At 42.6% G+C, this 22,305-nt stretch overlaps 1 protein-coding gene across 1 annotated transcript in view; it reads left to right on the top strand.

The window, feature by feature from the left end:
- The window catches only part of LOC110519979 (collagen alpha-3(VI) chain), a 42,713-nt gene extending 23,117 nt beyond the window's left edge, over positions 1-19,596 (top strand). Inside the window, exons 29-46 of the mRNA XM_090229532.1 lie at positions 455-517; positions 920-982; positions 3,163-3,213; positions 3,485-3,520; positions 3,875-3,937; positions 4,192-4,254; positions 8,873-8,905; positions 9,028-9,064; positions 9,288-9,793; positions 10,077-10,185; positions 10,517-11,218; positions 11,470-11,578; positions 11,714-11,766; positions 11,948-12,214; positions 12,636-12,719; positions 17,920-17,976; positions 18,404-18,520; positions 18,805-19,596. Coding sequence (XP_090085658.1) covers positions 455-517; positions 920-982; positions 3,163-3,213; positions 3,485-3,520; positions 3,875-3,937; positions 4,192-4,254; positions 8,873-8,905; positions 9,028-9,064; positions 9,288-9,793; positions 10,077-10,185; positions 10,517-11,218; positions 11,470-11,578; positions 11,714-11,766; positions 11,948-12,214; positions 12,636-12,719; positions 17,920-17,976; positions 18,404-18,520; positions 18,805-18,845 — 2,454 coding nt within the window. The 3' untranslated portion in view covers positions 18,846-19,596. The remainder of the gene's footprint in view (positions 1-454; positions 518-919; positions 983-3,162; positions 3,214-3,484; positions 3,521-3,874; positions 3,938-4,191; positions 4,255-8,872; positions 8,906-9,027; positions 9,065-9,287; positions 9,794-10,076; positions 10,186-10,516; positions 11,219-11,469; positions 11,579-11,713; positions 11,767-11,947; positions 12,215-12,635; positions 12,720-17,919; positions 17,977-18,403; positions 18,521-18,804) is intronic.
- Positions 19,597-22,305: the final 2,709 nt, after the last annotated feature.

The raw sequence follows: 22,305 nt of genomic DNA, 5'->3' as shown, positions 1-22,305 counted from the left end.
GCTCTGGCATGCACTGTCAACTGTGAGACCTTATATAGACTTTCCAAATCATGTCTATTCAATTGAATTTACCACAGGTGGACTCCAATCAAGTTGTATAAACATCTCAAGGATGGTCAATGGAAACAGGATGCACCTGAGCTCAATTTCGAGTCTCATAGTGAAGGGTCTGAATGTGTGATATTTCATTTTTTAATTTTATTTAATACATTTGCTAAAATGTCTTTGTCATTATGGGGTTTTGTGTGTAGATAGATGATACGTTTTTTCCAATCAACTTTAGAATAACGCTGTAACATAACAAATTGTGGAAAAAGTCAAAGGGCTTGAATACTTTTTGAGGGCACTGTACGACAACAGGCATTGTTTCAGCATCGATGTAACTTCTTAGATGACTGTGTCATGGGTGTCAATGGTGATAAGATTTCTCTTATTTTTAAATGTTTTATTCCAGGGCCCAGGAGGAGCCCAGGGACCCCCCGGAAACAATGGCAGGAGAGGACCTCTTGGTCGCAAGGTACTGAACTTAACTGATCATCATTGGCATCTCTCTAGTCTAGATAATGCTTCAGTCATCCCAGGCCTTGTTTAGGTTACAGTATAATCACATTGGCCTAAGCCTCCCACTCTCCTGTTACTGGACACACATACACAGCCTATTAGAGTCAACATAGAATTCTCCCTAACAAAATATCCAGGCCCGTGTGTCACATCTATTTCAAATAAAAGGGGTAAATGCATATAAATCTAGATGAAATCTCTGCACAACTCAGAAGGAATGTGCTTTCTCTCTTTCTCTCTCTTGCTCTGCCTCTCTCTTCCCTCTCTCCTCTCTCTTTATTTTTATATCTCTCCCTGTGTACCATCTTCACTATCTCTCTCTCTCTCTCTGGCTGTATCTCTGTATCTTTCATTATAGGGTGAGCCAGGAGAGCCCGGACCCAAAGGCATCGTGGGACCTCTGGGACCTCGTGGTGAACCTGTAAGTCAATACATCACATCCTGTCAGCTCAACACAACTGGAACCTAGGGAAGGTTAACCAACTGACTATTAATCAGATTGTAGATTACATGAGATCAACATACATTGAGATGGATACAATAAAAATACACAAGTGTAATAAATCATATTGATGTTATTGCAGTTGGAATTATCTTCTTACACTTCTTATCCTATGAAATTGATACATTTATGAGATTAATTGTTTCATTTGTAGCCCTATGGAATGGTGTTCATATGAATTTAGGCTTAGAGCAGTGTGACACTTTGATTTCCTCCAAATTCTCTACCTTTCTCCTGAAGTGTGCACTTGCACTCTCCCAACCATAGATTTAAGCATTGGATTGGCGTAAGCAATAAGCATTGGCAGGAGGGAGTTTCCACCAATGGCAAAGGGATCGTTCCCCCAAATTCCAAATGTACAGTACATTCGGAAAGTACTCAGACCCTTTGACTTTTCCCAAATTTTGTTACGATACAGCCTTATTCTGAAATGGATTACATTCGATTTTTTCCTCTTCAATCTACACACAATACCCCATAATGGCAAAGCAAAAACAGGTCTTTAGACATTTTTGCCAATGTAATAAAAATAAAAACTGAAATATTACATTTACATAAGTATTCAGACACTTTACTCAGTACTTTGTTGAAGCAACTTTGGCAGCGGTTACAGCGTCGAGTCTTGGGTATGATGCTACAAGGTTGGCACACCTGTATTTGGCGACTTTCATTCTTCTCTGCAGATCCTCTCAAGCTCTGTCAGGTTGGATGCGGAAAACCACTGCACAGCTATTTTCAGGTCTCTCCAGAGATGTTAGATTGGGTTGAAGTCTGGGCTCTGGCTGGGCCACTAAAGGACATTCAGAGACTGGTGCCGAAGCCACCTCATGGCTGGGTTTTTGCTCTGACATGCACTGTCAACTGTGGGACCGTATATAGACAGGTGTATGGCCTTCCAAATCATGTCCAATCAATTGAATTTACCACAGGTGGACTCCAATCAAGTTGTAGAAACATCTCAAGGATGATCAATGGAAACAGGATGCACCTAAGCTAAATTTCGAGTCTCATAGCAAAGGGTCTGAATACTTATGTAAAAAAGGCATTTCTGTTTTTTAGAAATTTGCTTAAAATCTTTTTTCGCTTTGTCATTATGGTGTATTGTGTGTAGATTGATGAGGAAATATTTGTATTTAAACCATTTTAGAATAAGGCTGTGATGTAACAAAATGTGGAAAAAGTCAAGGGGTCTAAATGCTTTCTGAATGCACTGTATATAACGGTTTTCTTACCCTATAAGCAGGTAAGACAGAAATCCATACTTTGGTTTCTTTTACCAGGCCAGATCAATGTTAAATCCATATGAGGATGTGTGTAAGTACACACTGCAGGAGACGGGTAGAGAATCTGGACTCAACCTTAGATGTGCTCCAGGCTCCTAGGCCTCCTGATGGTAATCTGGATTTCACAGTCATGGCCAGTTCATGGAGCAGCAGGATTTATGTCTCTGAGCTCCTCTCACTCCTCAGAACCTAATACCAAACATTCTATCTCGCTTCATTGGCTTCTTACATGATCTGTCCCTATTCTGTGAGTTAGTCCCTGGTACAAGTACAGGGCTCTCCAACCCTGTTCCTGGAGCGTTACCCTCCTGTAGGTTTTCTATCCAACCCTAGTTGTAACTAACCTGATTCAGCTTATCAACCAGCTAATTATTAGAATCAGGTACGGAAGACTAGGGTTGGAGAGCCCTGTATTTGTACGTACTATCCTTGTACTCTAATGATCAGTTTAGATAAGTGCATACAGTTTTCTCCTCAACCATTACCTCAGGCTGTATATTAGACCTGGGTTTAAAAAGTATTTGAAACTTGCAAATACTTTGAGTGTTTTCTTGTGCCTGCCTGGAGTGCCATATGGGCAGGGTAGGCACTTTTGGGACCATTTCATTACTTATGTTGCCCCAGGCAGGCTCAATCAAGCACAGTGAAAGTATTTGATGATTTTGAATACTATTTGAACCCAGGTCAGCGGCACTTACAGCGACATTGTTCGGTGTTAGTTTAACGCACATGGTACTTTTAACTATAAGATTGGGTCAGTAGACAATACTGTGCCATCTGTCAAATTGCAGTAAGCACAGTATCCTCTTCTTACAGGGCGAAGATGGTCGAGATGGATTTGGAATCGCAGGGCCCAAAGGAAGAAAGGTAAATAATCAAACCTTTGACAAAATACAATTTGCAACTGTTTGAACTGTACGCACAATATATTCATCTGTTCAGTCCAAGCTGTCCAATCTGCACCGAAATAATTCATGTAATCATGTTGTATGTAGTGTTGTCTGGAGCAGCCTACTACTTTTAAATATCCAACAAAATCAATCAGTCAATCAATCAATGTTCTATGTTATAATGAGCTTGCATGATATCTGAAATTGCCTTGTATGCTCAAATGAACAGACAAGTGTCTTCCTTACAGGGTGATGAGGGCTTCCCAGGATTCCCAGGACCAAAGGTAATGTCAAGGACATAATCACTGTCACATTTCATTCAGTTAAACTCAAGAATTGTTCAAATTAAGAATAGAGCTCATTTTCACTCAAATAATCTCAGGTTGTAATATGACCTGTAATATGGGCTCTCTTGAATTAGTCACTTTTGACACAAGGGTTGTGTTCACTAGGGCACACCGTAGCAAAATGTTTTGCACTGGAAAATGATAACGATCATTTCTTATTAGACAGGTTCACATGGTACCTTCCCGTTTCGAGCCATTTACTTCAGTTTTTTGCCAAATTAACATGACCAAGGTTTCTGTCTTATTGTTCCCTGTGACGGTTCCCACACTGATGTTTCTGTCACCATACAGGGAGCGGCAGGTGATGGCGGAACCAATGGCGGACCAGGACCCATAGGAAACCGTGGCCAGAGGGTGAATGTTTTAGCTGGGGTGGGAGACTGGGATAAGGAGTGCTGTGTGCTCTGGGAGTTTCTTAACTGCCATTATAACTAAAACAACCACTGATATGTGTTTGTTTTACCTACCTTAGTTGACTGCACAGACTGTAAGCTGCTCTGGATATAAGGGTAGAGTGTACAGTATGGATAAATGATGTGTATGTTTGGAATGTCATCATACACAATGTTTTAAATCTAACTTTTTATGCTGTTGTATTGCTCTTCTAGGGTGTTTCAGGAGAAATTGGTACTCCAGGACAGAAGGGGGAGGTTGGATACCCGGGACCTTATGTAAGCACTGACTTAACTGTACATCATGGATCCCTTTCCCATACCCAGATTAATCCTGGTCCTGGACTGAAAAGCACGTTCAATCGACATTCTTCATTTAGAATGATTTTTAGTCCAATACTAGGCTTAATCTGGGTCCAGGAAACCAGCCCCATGTGTTTACAACCCGGAGAGACCCTTTATAAACGTATTCTCTCCTTTGCTCTGTACAATAGTCCATAACTGCATAAAGATTCATTCATAGTAATGACTAATAGTCTAAGAGTAGTTAGTGGTAAAAAAAAAAACATAAAACATTTACATAAGTATTACGACCCTTTACTCAGTACTTTGTTGAATCCCCTTTGGCAGTGATTACAGCCTTGAGTCTTCTTTGGGTATGTTGCTACAAGCTTGGCAAACCTGTATTTGGGGAGTTTCTCCCATTCTTCTCTGCAGATCCTTTCAAGCTCTGTCAGGTTGGATGGGGAGTATCGCTGCACAGCTATTGTCAGGTCTCTCCAGAGATGTTCGATTGTGTTCAAGTCTGGGCTCTGGCTGGGCCACTCAAGGACATTCAGAGACTTGTCAAAATCTAATCAAATCAAATTGAATTTGTCACATGCGCCGAATACAACAGATGTAGACTTTAAAGTGAAATGCTTACTTACAAGCCCTTAACCAACAATGCAGTTTTAAGAAAAGTGTTAAGAAAGTATTTACTAAAATAAACTGAAGCAATGTGCGATGACACAGATTAGTCGAGCTAATTGAGGTAATATGTACATGTAGGTAGAGGTAAAGTGACTATGCATATATAATAAACAGAGAGTAGCAACAGCGTAAAAATGGAGTCATTGCAAATAGTCTGGGTAGCCATTTGGTTAGCTGTTCAGGAGTCTTATTGCTTGGGGGTAGAAGCTGTTAAGAAGCCCTTTGGACCTAGACTTGGGGCTCCGGTAACGCTTGCCATGCGGTAGCAGAGAGAACAGTCTATGACTAGGGTGGCTGGAGTATTTGGCATTTTTATGGCCTTCCTCTGACACCGCCTGGTATAGAGGTCCTGTATGGCAGGAAGCTTGGCCCCAGTTGCCATACCAGGCGGGGATGCAACCAGTCAGGATGCTCTTGATTGTGCAGCTGTAGAACTTTTTGAGGATATAGGGACCCATTCCAAATCTTTTCAGTCTCCTGAGGAGAAATAGGCATTGTCGTGCCCTCTTTGCGACTGTCTTGGTGTGTTTGAACCATGACAGTTTGTTGGTGATGTGGACACCAAAGAACTTGAAGCTCTCAACCTGTTCCACTGCAGCCCTGTCGATGAGAATGGGGGGCATGCTCGGCCCACCTTTTCTTGTAGTCCACGATCATCTCCTTTGTCTTGATCACATTGAGGGAGAGGTTGCCCCTATAGCCTGTCTTATCGTTGTCGGTGATCAAGCCAACCACTGTTGTGTCATCGGCAAACTTGATGATGGTGTTGAAGTCGTGCTTGGCCATGCAGTCATGGGTGAACAGGAAGTACAGGAGGGGACTGAGCACGCACCCCTGGGGGGCTCCCGTGTTGAGGATCAGAGTGAGATGTGTTGTTATCTACCCTTACCACCTAGGGGCAGCCCATCAGGAAGCTCAGGACTCATTTGCAGAGGGAGGTGTTTAGTCCCAAGGTCCTTAGTTTAGTGATGAGCTTTGAGGGCACTATGGTGTTGAAAGCTGAGCTGTAGTCAACGAATAGCATTCTCACGTAGGTGTTCTTATTATTCAGGAAGGAAAGGGTAGTGTTGAGTGCAATATAAAATGCGTTATCTATGGATCTGTTGGGTCGGTATGCAAATTGGAGTGGGTCTATGGTTTCGGCGATAATGGCGTTGATGTGAGCCATGACCAGCCATTCAAAGCATTTCATGACTACAGATGTGAGTGATACCGGTCGGTAGGCATTTAGGCAGGTTACCTTGGTGTTCTTGGGCACAGGGACTATGGTGGTCTGCTTGAAAACATGTTGGTATTACAGACTCAGGAACAGGTTAAAAATATCAGTGAAGACACTTTCCAGTTGGTCAGCGCATGCTCGGAGTACACGTCCTGGTAATCAGTCTGGCCCTCCGGGCTTGTGAATGTTGACCTGTTTAAAGGTCTTACTCACATCAGCTACGGAGGGTGTGATCACACAGTCGTCTGAAACACCTGGTGCTTTCATTTATGCTTCAGTGTTGCTTGCCTTGAAGCGCGCACAGAAGTCATTTATCTCGTCTGGTAGGCTCGTGTCACTGGGCAGCACATGGCTGTGCTTCCCTTTGTAGTCAGCAATAATACCTATCCCTGCCACCTCTGACGAGTATCGGAGCGGGTGCAGTACGATTCAATCTTAGTCCTGTATTGACACTTTGCTTGTTTGATGGTTCGTCGGAGAGCAAAGCGGAATTTCTCATAAGCATCCGGGTTAGAATCCCGCTCCTTGAAAGCTGCAGCTCTACCCTTTAGCTCAGTGCGGATGTTGACTCTAATAATGGTTTCTGGTTGGGGTATTTACGTACAGTCACTGTGGGGACGACGTCATCGATGCACTTATTGATGAAGCCAGTGACTGATGTGGTGTACTCCTTAATGCCATCTGAAGAGTCCTGGAACATATTTCAGTCTGTGCTAGCAAAACAGTAGCTTAGCATCTGCATCATCTTACCTCTTCCATATTGACGAGTCACTGGTACTTCCTGCTTTAGTTTTTGCTTCTAAGCAGGAATCAGGAGTTGCGGTCAGATTTGCCAAATGGAGGGCGAAGGAGAGCTTTGTATGCATCTCTGTGTGTGGAGTAAAGGTGCTCTAGAGTTTTTTTCCCTCTGGTTGCACATTTAAAATGCTGGTAGAAATGAGGAAAAATGGATTTAAGTTTCCCTGCATTAAAGTCCCTGGCCACCAGGAGCGCCGCCTCTGGATGAGCATTTTCTTGTTTGCTTATGGCCTTATACAGCTTGTTGAGTACGGTCTTAATGCCAGCATTAAGTGGTAAATAGAAAGCTACGAAAAATATAGATGAAACTCTCTTGGTAAATAGTGTGGTCTTCAACTTATCATGAGATACTCACGCAAAACCTCAAGACTCCACTTTCATAGATTTCGTGCACGAGCTGTTATTGACAAATAGACACAGACCGCCACCCCTTACCGGAGGCAGCTCTTCCATATTGCAGATCCACGGACAATCCAGCCATCTTTATGCTGTCTATGTTGTTGTTCAGCCACGACTCGGTGAAACATAAGATATTACAGTTTTTAATTTCCCGTTGGTTGGATAGTCTTGATCGGAGCTCATATAGTTTATTATCCAATGATTGCACATTGGCTAATAGGACTGATGGTAGAGGCGGGTTACCCAAAGCCACTCCTGTGTTGGGTGCTCTTGGCTGTGCGCTTAGGGTTGTTGTCCTGTTGGAAGGTGAACCTTCACCACAGTTTGAGGTCCTGAGTGCTCTGGAGCAGGTTTTCATCAAGGATCTCTCTGTACTTTGCTCCATTCATCTTTCCCTCGATCCTGACTAGTCTCCCAGTCCCTGCCTCTGAAAAACATCCCCACAGCATGATTCATCATAGGGATGGTGCCAGGTTTCCTCCAGACGTGACGCTTGGCATTCAGGCCAAAGTGTTCAATCTTGGTTTCATCAGAACGGAGAATCTTGTTTTTCATGTACTGAGAATCCTTTAGGTGTCAAGCGGGCTGTCATGTGCCTTTTTACTGAGGAGTGGCTTCCGTCTGGCCACTCTACCATAAAGTTATGATTGGTGGAGAGCTGCAGAGATTGTTGTCCTTCTGGAAGGTTCTCCCATCTCCACAGAGGAACTCTGGAGCTCTGTCAGAGAGACCATCGGGTTCTTAGTCACCTCTCTGACCAAAACCCTTCTCCCTCGATTGCTCAATTTGGCCGGGAGGCCAGCTCTAGGAAGAGTCTTGGTGGTTATAAACTTCTTCCATTTAAGAATGATGGAGGCCACTGTGTTCTTGGGGGCCTTCATTGCTGTAGAAAAGTTTTGTTACCCTTCTCCAGATCTGTGCCTCATACACAGTCCTGTCTCGGAGGTGTGGGACCTTATATGGACAGGTGTGTGCATTTCCAAATCATGTCCAATCAATTTAATTTACCACAGGTGGACTCCAATCAAGTTGTAGAAATATCTCAAGGATGATCAATGGAAACAGGATGACACCTGAGCTCATAGCATAGTCTCATAGCATAGGGTCTGAATACTTATGTAAATAAAGTATTTCTGTTTTTAATACATTTGCAAGAATTTCTGAAAACCTGTTTTTGCTTTGTCATGATGGGGTATTTTGTTTAGATTGATGAGGATTTTTTTTTTCTTCATTTAATCCATTTTAGAATAAGGCTGTAATGTAACAAATGTGGAAAAGGGGAAGCAGTCGGAATACTTTCTGAATGCACTGTACAGCTTGTCACATTGTCAAATTATAGAATATGTATTGTTTATAACGTCAACACAATCCGTTCATTGTTTATGTAATTGACACAAATAATGGTGTTGTTATCTAGTGTGGTGTCAGTCCTGAGAGTGTGTCCTGTTGCTTTGTTTCCTTCCAGCTGTGTCCGTCTGTTGTTCAACTCTGCTGTTTGTCTTCCCACAGGGCCAGAAAGGACCGAGAGGACCTGGCGTTGTGGTGGGAGTCCATTTATCAGACAGAAAATATTTTGTATAGGAAATTTGACCAAAAGAAGTTTACATGTGTGGAATATGTATAATGTCTTAACATCAGTTTTAAATGGTTCCTTTTCTCTTCAGCAATGTGACTTGGTGAAGAAAATCAGAGACAACTGTCGTAAGTAAAAAACTGCTGACACTGATTAGTATGTAATATACCTTATTTAACTGATTCATTGGTGCCGAAAAGGGATGCCAGGACCCCCCATCCTTAATGTTGTGTAAACCCACCTTAGATGCACACTGCATAACCGACCTCCCTCTCCTGCTCTGGCACTCATATACTTGACATAGGAGTATTAATGCCCCAAAACCTGTTTTCTTTTTCATTATATTCTTAGCTTGCTGCTATGGTCAGCAGGAGTGCCCACTCTACCCTACCGAGCTGGCCTTCGCACTGGACACCTCCGAAAGCGTGGGTAGGCCTGCCTTCAACAACATGCGTGACACCGTGCTCCGCCTGGTTGGCAACATCACCATTGCCGAGAGCAACTGCCCCCGCGGTGCCCGAGTGGCCCTCACCCTCTACAACAATGAAGTGACCACCGAAATCCGCTTTGCAGACGGGCTGAAGCGGCGTGCACTGGTGCAGCGTGTGGAGGGCCTCCAGGCATTACAGACGCGCAAACAGCGTAGCCTGGAGACGGCCATGAACTTCCTGGCGCAGAACACCTTCAAGAGGGTGCGCAGCGGCTTCCTCATGAGGAAGGTGGCCATCTTCTTTGTTAATGGGCCAGTGAAGGATCAGCGGGCGGTAAGCGCAGCCGCCCTACGCCTCTATGACTCCGGCATCGCCTCAGTGTTCCTGACCAATAAAGAGGATGGCCAGCTCACCAGAGCTCTGAAGGTAACGTAAAGCGGGTTTAAGGAGCAGACAAGAGGCAGAAAAATAGGCTCTGTCACCAAAACACAGAGCATGTTTATAATTGTGGCTCTAATGTCTGCACCAGCATACTGTAGAATGAGGCAATGTATTCTGCATGCAATGTGGTAGTATAGATATTGAAATGTAGTTATTGTTCTGGTACCTGAAAGTAGTATACAACACTTAAAAATTAATTTACAGAGATGTCTTGTCAGCTGACCTGAACATGTTTTTGACATGTTGTTACCTCCTCTCTTTGTGTCAGATGAACAGCACTGGGTCAGCACTGGGTCAGGTGATTGTGCTGCCCAATCCCGGAAGTGCACAGTACATCTCAGCTATCCAAAAGGTCATGAGCTGCCACATCTGCCTGGGTAAGAGCTTTTCTCATATCCTTAGAGACTAACTTCACACAAATTCTGCAATGAACTTTTATTTGAATTTCTATGCAACAACCAATAAGTACATTGTGCATTCTTGTGTTCTACATTTTTTTATGGAACACTATTTATTTTTAATGGTGTTACGGATTTTCCCACACTTTCCTTCTGATCATAGTAGTTCTATTGTAAGCTAATTGGATGCACATTGCCTGCCATTGACAGTTGAAGAAAAATTGCTTTCTAAACAAATCCAGTGGGACATAATGAAAACCATAACAAGCCAAAATGCCTGAGCCCATTTATGTGTTCCTTTGTTCTCCAGACTCCTGCGCCCCGGACCAAATGTGTGACTATGCCCCCCCTCAGCAGTCAAGAGACAGGAGGGCCTCCACCACCGATGTGGACATTGACATGGCCTTTGTCATGGATAGCTCCGAGACCACCTACCCCACCGTCTTCACTGAGATGAAACGCTACGTTGCACACATCGTAGAGCAGCTGGAAGTCTCGTCGGACCCCGTGGCATCCATCCACCACGCCCGCGTGGCCGTAATCCAGCATGCTCCCTACGAGTTCCTGCGCAACAGCAGCGGCTCACCCATCCTTGTGGATGTGGGCCTGACTGACCACCGCTCGGCCCAGGACATCCGCAACTTCCTACTTGAGAAGACGCCCCAACTGGCTGGTGGGCGGGCGCTGGCAGTGGCCATCGAGCACACGGTGGAGCAGGTGTTTGAGAAAGCACCCCACCAGCGAGACCTCAAGGTTCTGATGTTGTTTGTGACAGGCCCTGTGGAGCAGGATGAGGAGCGGCTGGTTGCTGTGGCCACAGAGGCCAAGTGTAAGGGCTATTTCTTGGTCATCCTGGGTGTGGGCGAGAAGCTGGGTGCTGGGGACACCCGCGTGCTGACGCGCATGGCCAGCGAGCCATCCGACGTCTTCTTCAAGAGGCTGACCAGCACCACGCACTTCTACGACATGCACATTCAGAACTTCGGCCGACTGCTGCCCAAGTATCTCAGCAGTGAGTGCATTATTTTACACTGTTGCTGTCTATTGAGTATCTGTTTGATTTATGTTAATCTTGTATTCACTGAAAACAGGTTTTTCATAGACAAAGCAAATTCAATAATAAGATTGAAATCACATTTCTTGTGGACACATTGATTGTCGTTCTGGTTTTAATTGTGGAAACCACTTAGAAACACCTTTAATGGCCTTTTTGTCAGTTTGATACTGTATGTGAATATTGTCCTTTTCCTCCTGTGTCTGCAGTTGAGAACGTTTTCTACATGTCCCCTGAAGTCTCCAAAAACTGTCACTGGTACCAGAGTGACCAGCCATTCCCCAAGTTCCCCTTCCCCAAGTCACACCACAGCCAAGAGTGAGTATTCAGATCATGTTTATCACGTGTATAGTTACTAAATTGTTTGTCATGTTTGTCATGTAAATCGCTTTATAGATATCTTTATGTATTGGTAGAATCCTATATAACGTGTCAACAATCCACTCTGCGTAGGAAACATCAAAAACACGAAAACCACCAGGCAGTCCATCCAAGAAAGCACAACGGTACATTCAATAAAAATGAAATAGCAGGGTTTACCACCAGTTCAATAAATCAACACCAGTCATGTTTTGTCTCCCGTGGTGGTTCAAAGACTGATCATTTGTGAACGTGTATGTTTTTATCTGTGTATGTTATGTGTGTGTGTGTTCTATGTCTGCGTGTGTCAATACGTTTTATCCCTAGACCAAGACTCAGACGAGTTGCACGTAGCCAACGTCACTTCCAGCAGCCTGACCCTGCGCTGGGCCAGCCCGGACCCCAAGTACATGGCCTACTTTAAGGTGGTGGTGACGCGCCTGCGTGACAACACACTGGTGTTGAGGAGAAATGTGACGGGCACGGAGCTCACTGTTGGCGGCCTGGAGAGCGCCCAGACCTACCACGCCGTGGTGACCATGGACACCGCCCAGGGCCACGTTGCGGCCACCCACAAAGGCATTATTACCACCAGTAAGTCCATGATACACACCACAGCGATTGTCTGGTCTGCTTAGGTTTTCCCCGTTTTTCCCCTGCAATGGTAATGTCAACCTGAAAATCATTGTCAATGACAGTTTTGCCTGAGCAATTGATAGAAATGTGTATACTGTACAGTAGGCCTATTTCGGCATAATAAAATATCTAAAGTATTGTTATTGTGATAATTAAATTGGTATTGTGTTTCATGTTGTGGAACATCCAAGCAATGATAAAGGTGGTTTTCCTGTTTCGGAAAAACATCTTTCTTTCTTTCATATATTTTACTGGTATGTTTTTTTTGTGCAAGGCAAAACAAAACATGCCACCTGGTGGCAGACTAGCCACACAACATCCATAAATATCTGTATAACTGAATCCACTGACCATTATTATGTAATATCTGATTGGACAGAAGCAGCAGCAGAGCATAAGGTCACTGCCCCCATGGAGGTGACAGGTATCATGGCCACTACACCACTGGACAAACCAGAGATTGGTGAGTGATACCTGTCTCTCTCTCTGTGTGTGTGTGTGTGTGTGTGTGTGTGTGTGTGTGTGTGTGTGTGTGTGTGTGTGTGTGTGTGTGTGTGTGTGTGTGTGTGTGTGTGTGTGTGTGTGTGTGTGTGTTTTTGTGGTTTTACTATCCTTGTAGGGACCGAAGTCCTCACAAGGATAGTAAAACATGGAAAATTCAGACAAGTGGGGACATTTCGCTGGTCCCCACAAGGAAAAAAGGCTATTTTAGGCTTAAGGGTTAGGTTTAGGGTTAGAATTAGGGTTAGGGTTTAGGGATTAGGTTTAGGATTAGGGGTTTGGAGCTAGGGTTTAGGGAAAATCAATTGTTTTGTCCCCAAAATGACAGTAGAACAAACGTGTGTGTATATGTGCGTGTGTGTGCGTGTGTGTGTGCAAGGGGTGGCGAGGGTTGGCATGTGTGAGCGAGGGTTGGCATGATTCAAACCATGTTTTCTTCAAACAATTAGCAGATTTATTAGGCATTGAGGCTAATTTGAATTGGCCCATTAGGAACTTTCCATTTGAACTCAAAAAGAGCCAGCTTTTACTTTTGAGAAGCCGCCCCTTGGCTTGCCTGGTTCAGAGATTGCCTTTCATTCTAGCTAATGGTCTCTAATGGGATTCATTGTGTTTGCGTTTGCATTGGCAGCATTGTTGTTACTCCAATAAATTCAACAGTATGGTTCAGAATCACTCTTCAACACACAAAAGCTTTTCACACATAATGCACAATGATTTTCAAGTTAAAAGCCCACTCGTAAATAATTTATTCAAATAAAAAAAACATGGGTGTAAATATCACAGAGTGGTCCTTTAATTAAAAAATGTGCCTTTTTAATCTATATTCAGAAGGGGCCGACTGGCAATCATGCTAAATGGGCTGGTCAGTTTTTTTGCCCAGTTGGCCCATCTAACTTTTTAACACAAAATGCTCCTCATCTGGTTAATAATGGGGGCCTCAAGGAAAAATAAATCTGGTCACAGTCCGCCCTTGCTAGAAGAAACCAACCCTACCATCACACTTGTTTACACTGAGTTGCACTGGGATCGGAACGCAATCATGGTTACACTGTGTAGTCATGATCGCTAGTAATAGCCACAGCAGACATTTTGGAATGGCACGTCGCGTTGAACAAGAAAGGAGCTGATTGGCTGACACTGCCATTCCAAAATGGCTGCTGGGGCTACTGCTAGACAGCATGAGGACGAAAAGGGCAGTTTTCTGTAAAAAAATAAATAAACGAGCAGTATTTCCCAAAAATATTGGGCATGGAGGAAATTATTACTTAATAAACAACTGAAATGTTCACTGAAATACAATCTCTTAACTATTATTATAGCTCCTGTAGCTTTTACAGTGAGAGAGAGAAAAAGTCTGTGGAAAATAACTCCATTGATGGAGATTTATTGTTCACATGTTGAGCCTTGGAGTGAGGCCACTGCACGCTCTCCCTTATGGTAGAGAGCGTACGGTGGGAATAGCTAAGGGAATAGCTAAGAGATGAGTTAATCTCCTGAACCAGCGAATCAGGGAGTTTTTGAGGGGGGCTGCCTCTGATATTCGGATAACTCTGAGAACTCACAAACACAACTACTATAGTTGTCATAGTGACTAATGATTTTTTTTAAAATCATATACAGTTGAGGTCAGAAGTTTACATACGCCTAAGCCAAATACATTTAAACTCAGTTTTTCACAATTCCTGCATTTTATCAGAGTAAAAAATCCCTTTTACGTCAGTTCGGATCACTACATTATTTTATAATAGTAGGGAATGATTTATTTCAGCTTTTATATATTTCATCACATTCCCAGTGGGTCAGAAGTTTACATACACTCAATTAGTATTTGGTAGCGTTTCCTTTAAATGGTTTAACTTGGTCAAACGTTTCAGGTAGCCTTCCACAAGCTTTCCACAAAAACGTGGGTGAATATTGGCCCATTCCTCCTGACAGAGTTGGTGTAACAGTCAGGTTTGTAGGCCTCCTTGCTCGCACACATTGTTTTTCAGTTCTGCCCACAAATGTTCTATAGGATTGAGGTCAGGCCATTGTGTTGGCCACTACAATACCTTGACTTTGTTGTCCTTAAGCCATTTTGCCACAACTTTGGAAGTATGCTTGGGGTCATTGTCCATTTGGAAGACCCATTTGCGACCAAGCTTTAACTTCCTGACTGATGTCTTGAGATATTGCTTCAAGATATCCACATAATTTTCCTACCTCATGATGCCATCTATTTTGTGAAGTGCACCAGTTCCTCCTGCAGCAAAGCACCCCCACAACATGATGCTGCCACCCCTGTGCTTCACGGTTGGGATGGTGTTCTTTGGCTTGCAAGCCTACCCCTTTTTCCTCCAAACATAACGATGGTCATTATGGCAAAACAGTTAAATTTTTGTTTCATCAAAGCAGAGAACATTTCTCCAAAAAGTACGATCTTTGTCCCCATGTGCAGTTGAAAACCGTAGTCTGGCTTTTTTATGGCGGTTTTGGAGCAGTGGCTTCTTCCTTGCTGAGCGGCGTTTCAGGTTATGTCGATATAGGACTCGTTTTGCTGTGGATATAGGAACTTTTGTACCTGTTTCCTCCAGCATCTTCATAAGGTCCTTTGCTATTGTTCTGGGATTGATTTGCACTTTATGCACCAAAGTACGTTCATCTCTAGGAGACAGAACACGTCGCCTTCCTGAGCGGTATGACGGCTGCTTGGTCCCATGGTGTTTATACTTGCGTACTATTGTTTGTACAGATGAACGTGATATCTTCAGGCATTTGGAAATTGCTCCCAAGGATGAACCAGACATGTGGAGGTCTACAATGTTTTTCTAAGGTCTTGGCTGATTTCTTTTGATTTTCCCATGATGTCAAGCAAAGAGGCACTGAGTTTAGGCCTTGAAATACATCCAAAGGTACACCTCCAATTGACTCAAATTATGTCAATTAGCCTATCAGAAGCTTCTAAAGCCATGACATCATTTTCTGGAATTTTCCAAGCTGTTTAAAGGCACAGTCAACTTAGTATATTCAACTTCTGAACCACTGGAATTGTGATACAGTGGATTATAAGTGAAATAATCTGTCTGTAAACAATTGTTGTAAAAATTACTTGTGTAATGCACAAAGTAGATGTCCCAAATGACTTGCAAAAACTATAGTTTGTTAACAAGGAATTTGTGGAGTGGTTGAAAAACAAGTTTCAATGACTCCAACCTAAGTGTATGTAAACTTCCGACTTCAACTGTATATTTTCATGATATACTTACATTATACTTACAGTATATGTACATATTATATTTACAGTATATATGATATACATACAGGTAACTGCCAAAATAAAGGAAACACTTGAGTAAATGAGGGTTCTGGTGGCTGTTATGGTGTCGGGGGCATATTCCGGGCATAGTTTAGATCCACTCAACCCCTTAGAGGGCAAGGTAAATGCCAATAAATACACAACCATTCTGAGTAATCAACTTCAACCTATGGTGAATCATTTCTATTCTGATGGGAGTGGTCTCTTCCAGGATGCCAATGCCCCATTCACAGGGCACGAGTGGTCACTGAATGGTTTGATGAGCATAAAAATGATGTAAACCATATGCCATGGCCGTCTCAGTCACCAGATCAAACCAATTGAACACTTAGGCCTATGGGAGATTCTGGAGAGGCGCCTAAAACAGCGTTTTCCACCACACATCAACCAAATTATTGCATTTCTTGTTGAAGAATGGTGTCGCATCCGTCCAATAGAGTTTCAGAATTTATGCCAAGGCGCATAGAAGCTGTTCTGGCAGCTCGTGGTGGCCCAATGCCTATTAAGAGACTTTATGTTGGTGTTTCCTTTATTTCGACAGTTACCTGTATATACACAATTGGTCTTGATTGAAGCCAGTCATATTATTGCAATACTATGCAATGATAATGCTATTTTAATAAGATATACTATTACTGTGTAACGTGCAAAGCAGGAAGGACTTTGCAGTAGGGTGGCTTTGACAGGTGCGCTTGCGTCCAAGACTGTGGTTGAATTCATGTACTTTCTCAGCATTACCGAGAGGTACTTGTGGAGTTGGCCCACCGGGATTATGTACAGATGGTGGTTTCGCTGCAGAACATGGGGACCACACATCCACTGACCTACTCAATTACTAAAATGTACTAACATTAACATGTATTAACTCTGATAGCAACATGGTTTAGGGAGAAGCAGCTGATTTCATATCAACAATTCACCAATACAAACCTATGCTACTTTACAGCCTATGCCTGTTCTACACTCCTTGTTCAAAACGACTCACATTGATAGATGTACAGCTACTGTAATATGTAATAGTCCTACTAATAGATTTTTGCTCTGAGTTTTCACGAGTTTAATTTATTCGGCAATGAGGTACATTTGGTAACCTTATCAAATGTTCTGTTTTCACATTTCACTTCCAAGCCAGTGACAATACCATTACATATTCATTAAATACTGTTTAGTCATGGCAGACAACAAGCTGACACTATCTCAAATATGCTTTCAGGTGGGTGTTGTTCATCTTAAGCATACTTATACAGCTCTCCTCTCTCTCAACCCTCTCGTGACTGGTCTTGTTTTGCATGCTCTAGCTAACGAGCTCGCAGAGCCATGCTCTCTTAACTATAACCTTGGAATGGCGTGCAAAGACTTTCAGGCTAAGTGCTTCTTTGACAGAATGAACGGCATCTGGTATGGTGGTTGTGGTATGGTGGTTGTGAAGGCATTGTCAATAGGTTCGAGACTGAGGCCCAGTGCTTAAAACGCTACTTGAGGTCAGGGGAGTGGTCCTTGTTGCCATGTTTTCTTAAAGCTTGCCGAGGATGTTTGCACCTGTCTGGTCTTATTTGACTAACTAACTAAATAGCCAATCATAGACCGTCATTCGCTTGATAACAGTTGTCGTAAGAAGCCCTGCTAGCTAATGTCATGATACAGGATGCAATTTAGGTTACCTGGTTAGCTAGCTGATAAGCTAACCATGTTAAGCGTACATATTGTTACCTATCATGACTGTATATGGCATCTATTACATCACAGTATAAAAACAGCTCTATGACGGCGCATACAATTAAAGTGTTAAGGATGTTGTAGATCCGTTTGTTAAAGGTCGTTGCTTGAGTTTAGAAACTCTTTTTTTTTCTCCCCTGTTTGACAGCAGAGCCTCAGCAACAAGTGGAGCAGCAGCCCGAGACGGAGATCCTTCCAGCTATTGGTAAATTCCCCTATTGGTAACACATTCTATGAAGTGCAGTATACAGCATTATACAGGGCAGTGCACAGACCTTTTGGGGGGCATGTGCTCAAACCAAAAAAAAGGACCCCCCACACACACAAAAAAAGGTATTTATATAGCAATATAGCTGTTTCTTGTTACCCATCTGCTTTTAGTCCGATACGTTTATTAGGACTTAACTAAGCATGGCAGGTTGCCAACAGTGGAACATAAATGGTTTTGCTTCCATATGGGTGGGTAAACAGAGGATAATATACAGTAGTATACACCTTATCAGAGGTGGATGTTCCATCTGTCAATCCATCGTCTAAAATACAATTTCTCAGGGACAGACAATATTGCAAATATTCTGTATGTGTAAATAAATGCTCATTGGAGTTTTCCTTCAATCTTGTCCTGAGGGCAGCTCCGCCTCGAGGGCAGAAGGCATGGGATTGGTTGGATGAAAGCCGTGCAAACAGCGGGCGGCGCTCACAGCGACGAGTGAGAATAAAAGGAAAGAGAAGAAAAGGCTCCCTAGGTGGTAGGTTGGTGGTATAAAGGGGACGTAACAAAGTTACTTTGTATATGATTTGCCATATACAAAGTTGCTCTTTGGAATCTTACCATAACCCCTAACCTTCACCAATAACATGTAACATCTAACCCTAGCCAATTGGGATTACTTGTCACATTTCACGCCTAACCTTAACCAAACACATGCTTTTCTGCCGTTGAGGCAGACCTGCCCTCAGAACAAGATAAATTAAATGTTATTGTTTTTGTTTGAAAATCATGTCTGTCTTCTTTCCTTCTTTTCACTGACAGCACCTGTCAACCAAGGAGTCATTGCCGCAATAAAAACGTAGGAGGACATTGATTCATTGTCAACATATACCTCTACTGAGGAGATTCTGAGGAAAATCAACAAAAAAGACCAAAGAGAAGCCATACCAAAGGAGAGGTGGCTGCACTGGATTCCACAAACAGGATTTGATCAAAATGAGTATTGAAGTAGTCTATATTACAAAAAGAAAGAAAGCAAATCAATTTGCTGCATGATTTTTCCTACTGGTGCTACACAGTGTTTTTTGTGTGTTTTTTTTCTCTGGTTGAGTTGCGGAGAACATCCAGTGTTTGTAATGTAACATTTCTGGAACAGTTACAGAATATGTTTTTCATTAAAAAGTTAAACTCGTCATTTTATTAAGTAATGTGTATGAATATCTTGGGACACAGATTTATCAATAAATCCTTATTTACATATGCACATGCACTCACAAGTCCACAGTGACTTTGAAAGAGTCATCATACGTTTGTATTATTTCACTATATCCCCCAATACAGACATTCACTCACCATGCTGATGTTTACACAAGTCCAAGCTGGCAGTGTGTATATAATGACAGTTAAACCAATTTCTCAGCAAGGAAAGGAATTCATCATGTAATGTAAATTCACTTCTAGAACCACTGCCTCAAACACACATGTTCCAGTTTTTGAATATGGAATGTACTTATCAAGCTGTTAGTGTTTTTTTTTGTCTTGTTTTACTTAACTTTGTGTTTCATCTGGGAACGGGGCAGGGGGGAATAAACATTTATTAGACTTTCTAATAAACTTGAGCAGTGGATTTCTTCTTTTTGGTACATGACTCAGTTTGAGAGCAAAGCTCTTTAACAGTACTGACAGGTCCCTGGAGACTGTGAAATGTTAGATTGACCAAAAAAGAGAGAGGCCAAAAGCACAAAAAACAAAGACCGAACAGAGTGAAAGATCCTGTGTGTGCGTTCGTGTGAGTGTGTACGCCTGCGTGCGTGCGTGCGATACTGACGCAACATAGGATCGTTTTTTTTAGATAACTCATGAGAGGAGTGGGAAAAGGCCAAACAAAGCACTTACCGTCAAACAGAAGTCATTTGAGGCAAGGGATTGATTACCTAAACACCATAGAAATCCAGATGATATACTCTAGGTGAAATAGACCTAGTAGGCACCATTTAAGTATTATGTTTCACTGTTGAAGATATAATTGCCATGGTATGATTGGCTTAACATTGTGCTCATTAAGTTGCTGCACTCATCTAAGTTGACAGGTTAATTGTGACAAGGGAAAGTATTTCTCTGTGGTCTATCATGAATTTTTATCACAACATCAACCTGTCTATTTAAGGCTGGTACAGTAGACCATACTTTATACTTCTGAGGCTTAAATGGATGAGAGACACTGAGCCTTGCCTGTCACAGGCAGAGATAACACTGGCCAAATAGTTTACAGGTGAACCTCTGTAAATGAGAATGTGTTCTCAGTCAACTTACCTGGTAAAATAAGGGTTAAATAAAAATCTTTGTAACACTAAGACTGCACTTTCATGCTGGCTGCAATGAAATTCCAGCCCGTGTAGAAACGGGTCAAGTCCAAGGAGCTCAAAATGTTCTGGGGACTGTGAAGGAGGAAATGTGATTTATGAGTTTGGGTGTTAGAGAAGGGGTCCAGTGACCCCCCGAACTCAGCACAGTAACTTCAGATGCTCTACCTCTACAGTTGTTTTGATGACCAAGATAGGACTGTTCCCTTCACAAAAATGTTCCTTAAAAACGAAAAAAAAAATGAAGCCCTGTCACAAATGAGACATTTAGATCAGGGAATGAGGGGAAAGGCATTCAATTCCCTAACCTCTTTTTAATGTTGATCACTATGGTAACTCAACAAGCAACAGTGTCACAACATTTTGACTGAACTTTCCGTGAATCTCTTTAGAAGTATTTATCAAAAGATTATTGGAAAGGGGAAGTCATTTTTCTGATTGGACCTTTCAAGACTGCCCATGTTTTATATTTAAAAAATGTGTCTTTAGACTAAGTACGTTATCAAATAGTAGATTTATGGTACTGTAATTGTTATACTTATACATGTAATCTGGATAAGCTTATAAATATGTAATAGTGTACACTTTCTGAGTAAGCCCTGTTGGCCGTGTGGGACTATTGTACAGTACTTCAAGGAAAATTACCTCATGGCTGTGATCTATTTACTGATGAGGGAGTGTTGAGATATCCCATGCTAAGTGTTCAGAGGCTTACTTGTCACAGAGCACTTAATAAAATACGTGCTTGGTGACTTTATGTAACCATTCGCTTAGCATGCATTCACTAGTGAAAGGTCTCCACTCAAATTAGCTGTTGGCAATTAGAAGTGAGACATGGGGTGTACTCACTAGGGACCAAAAGGAATGAAATGGGCTGAAACCGGGAGAGACTAATGTGAATTTGTCTGTTTGCAAAACATTTTGCTATAGTGTGCACTAATGAATACACTCATGGCATTCCCACCAAGTCTCTTAGATTGCGCTGCTGGAGCTGTTTAAATGAGGAGTGTGGTGTACCATTATTTTATTCTTCAGAATGTTCAGGTTAGTTTTGTAAAACAAAACAAAAACTGTTAAACTGTTCTCAACAGCTGTGTGTTGCATGCGTAAGTCTAATGGAATGGAATCAAACACACACACACACAAACCATTGTGCACTCTGGCACATACAGACATACTCGATACAAGCCTCATTCTGTTTTCGAGTTGGGTTTTGCTCACGCAAGCTTTTCGTGCTTGCTCTGCAATCTCTTTGTTTGTAAAAGCATCCCCATCCCGAATAACCCATTTAGTGTCCACTGTTTGCGTTGATCAATAGTTTAAGCTGTGATAAATAACCAACATGTGTTCCAAGTGTCGCCTCTTATCGCTCATCCAAGAGAGGCTAACACAGCTTGACAAACACATGCACAGTGCAGTTATGTGAACTTGATAAGCAGCGTGTGGATTTCACAGTGACAGATGCATTGTTTGTGTTGTTTTCCCCAACATATTTTCCTGTGCTGCCACAGCTGAGCCCAAGCTAGCTAGCTCTTCCATGGTTCTCCAAGAGGTGTGGTTTGTCCTGAGAGAGGAGAACTCTGGCAGTGCAAACTGCTAAGTTGTCAGCCGTCCATGTAGAACAGAAACGAGGGTCACGCCAGGCTGGCACCAACCGTGTCAGAGTTTCTGTGGGGCATGAGGAGTGACTAAGCGTTGTACTGCTGTGCATTCAGTGTGGGCCAAAGATTACTTCCCTCTCCTTGTCACTATGCCACCACTGTCTACCGAATTAACTCCCTTCACTAAAAACATCCACCCTCAGCGCTATTAACTTCACTTTATCATGGTCATGGTTTCCAGTTGACAATTGTTTATCATGGTCGTGATTTCCAGTTGACAGTTGTAAGTGACAGGGTTCACAGAGAACTGCGTTCAAAACCATAGAATTAGTCATTTTTTCTGTCCACAAACATGGTCG

Source organism: Oncorhynchus mykiss, chromosome 3 (assembly GCF_057628025.1).
Source record: "Oncorhynchus mykiss isolate SJ-2025 chromosome 3, ASM5762802v1, whole genome shotgun sequence".
Lineage (NCBI taxonomy): Eukaryota > Metazoa > Chordata > Actinopteri > Salmoniformes > Salmonidae > Oncorhynchus > Oncorhynchus mykiss.
Note: the sequence above shows the minus strand (reverse complement) of the source record. Positions and strands in the feature narration are given on the sequence as shown.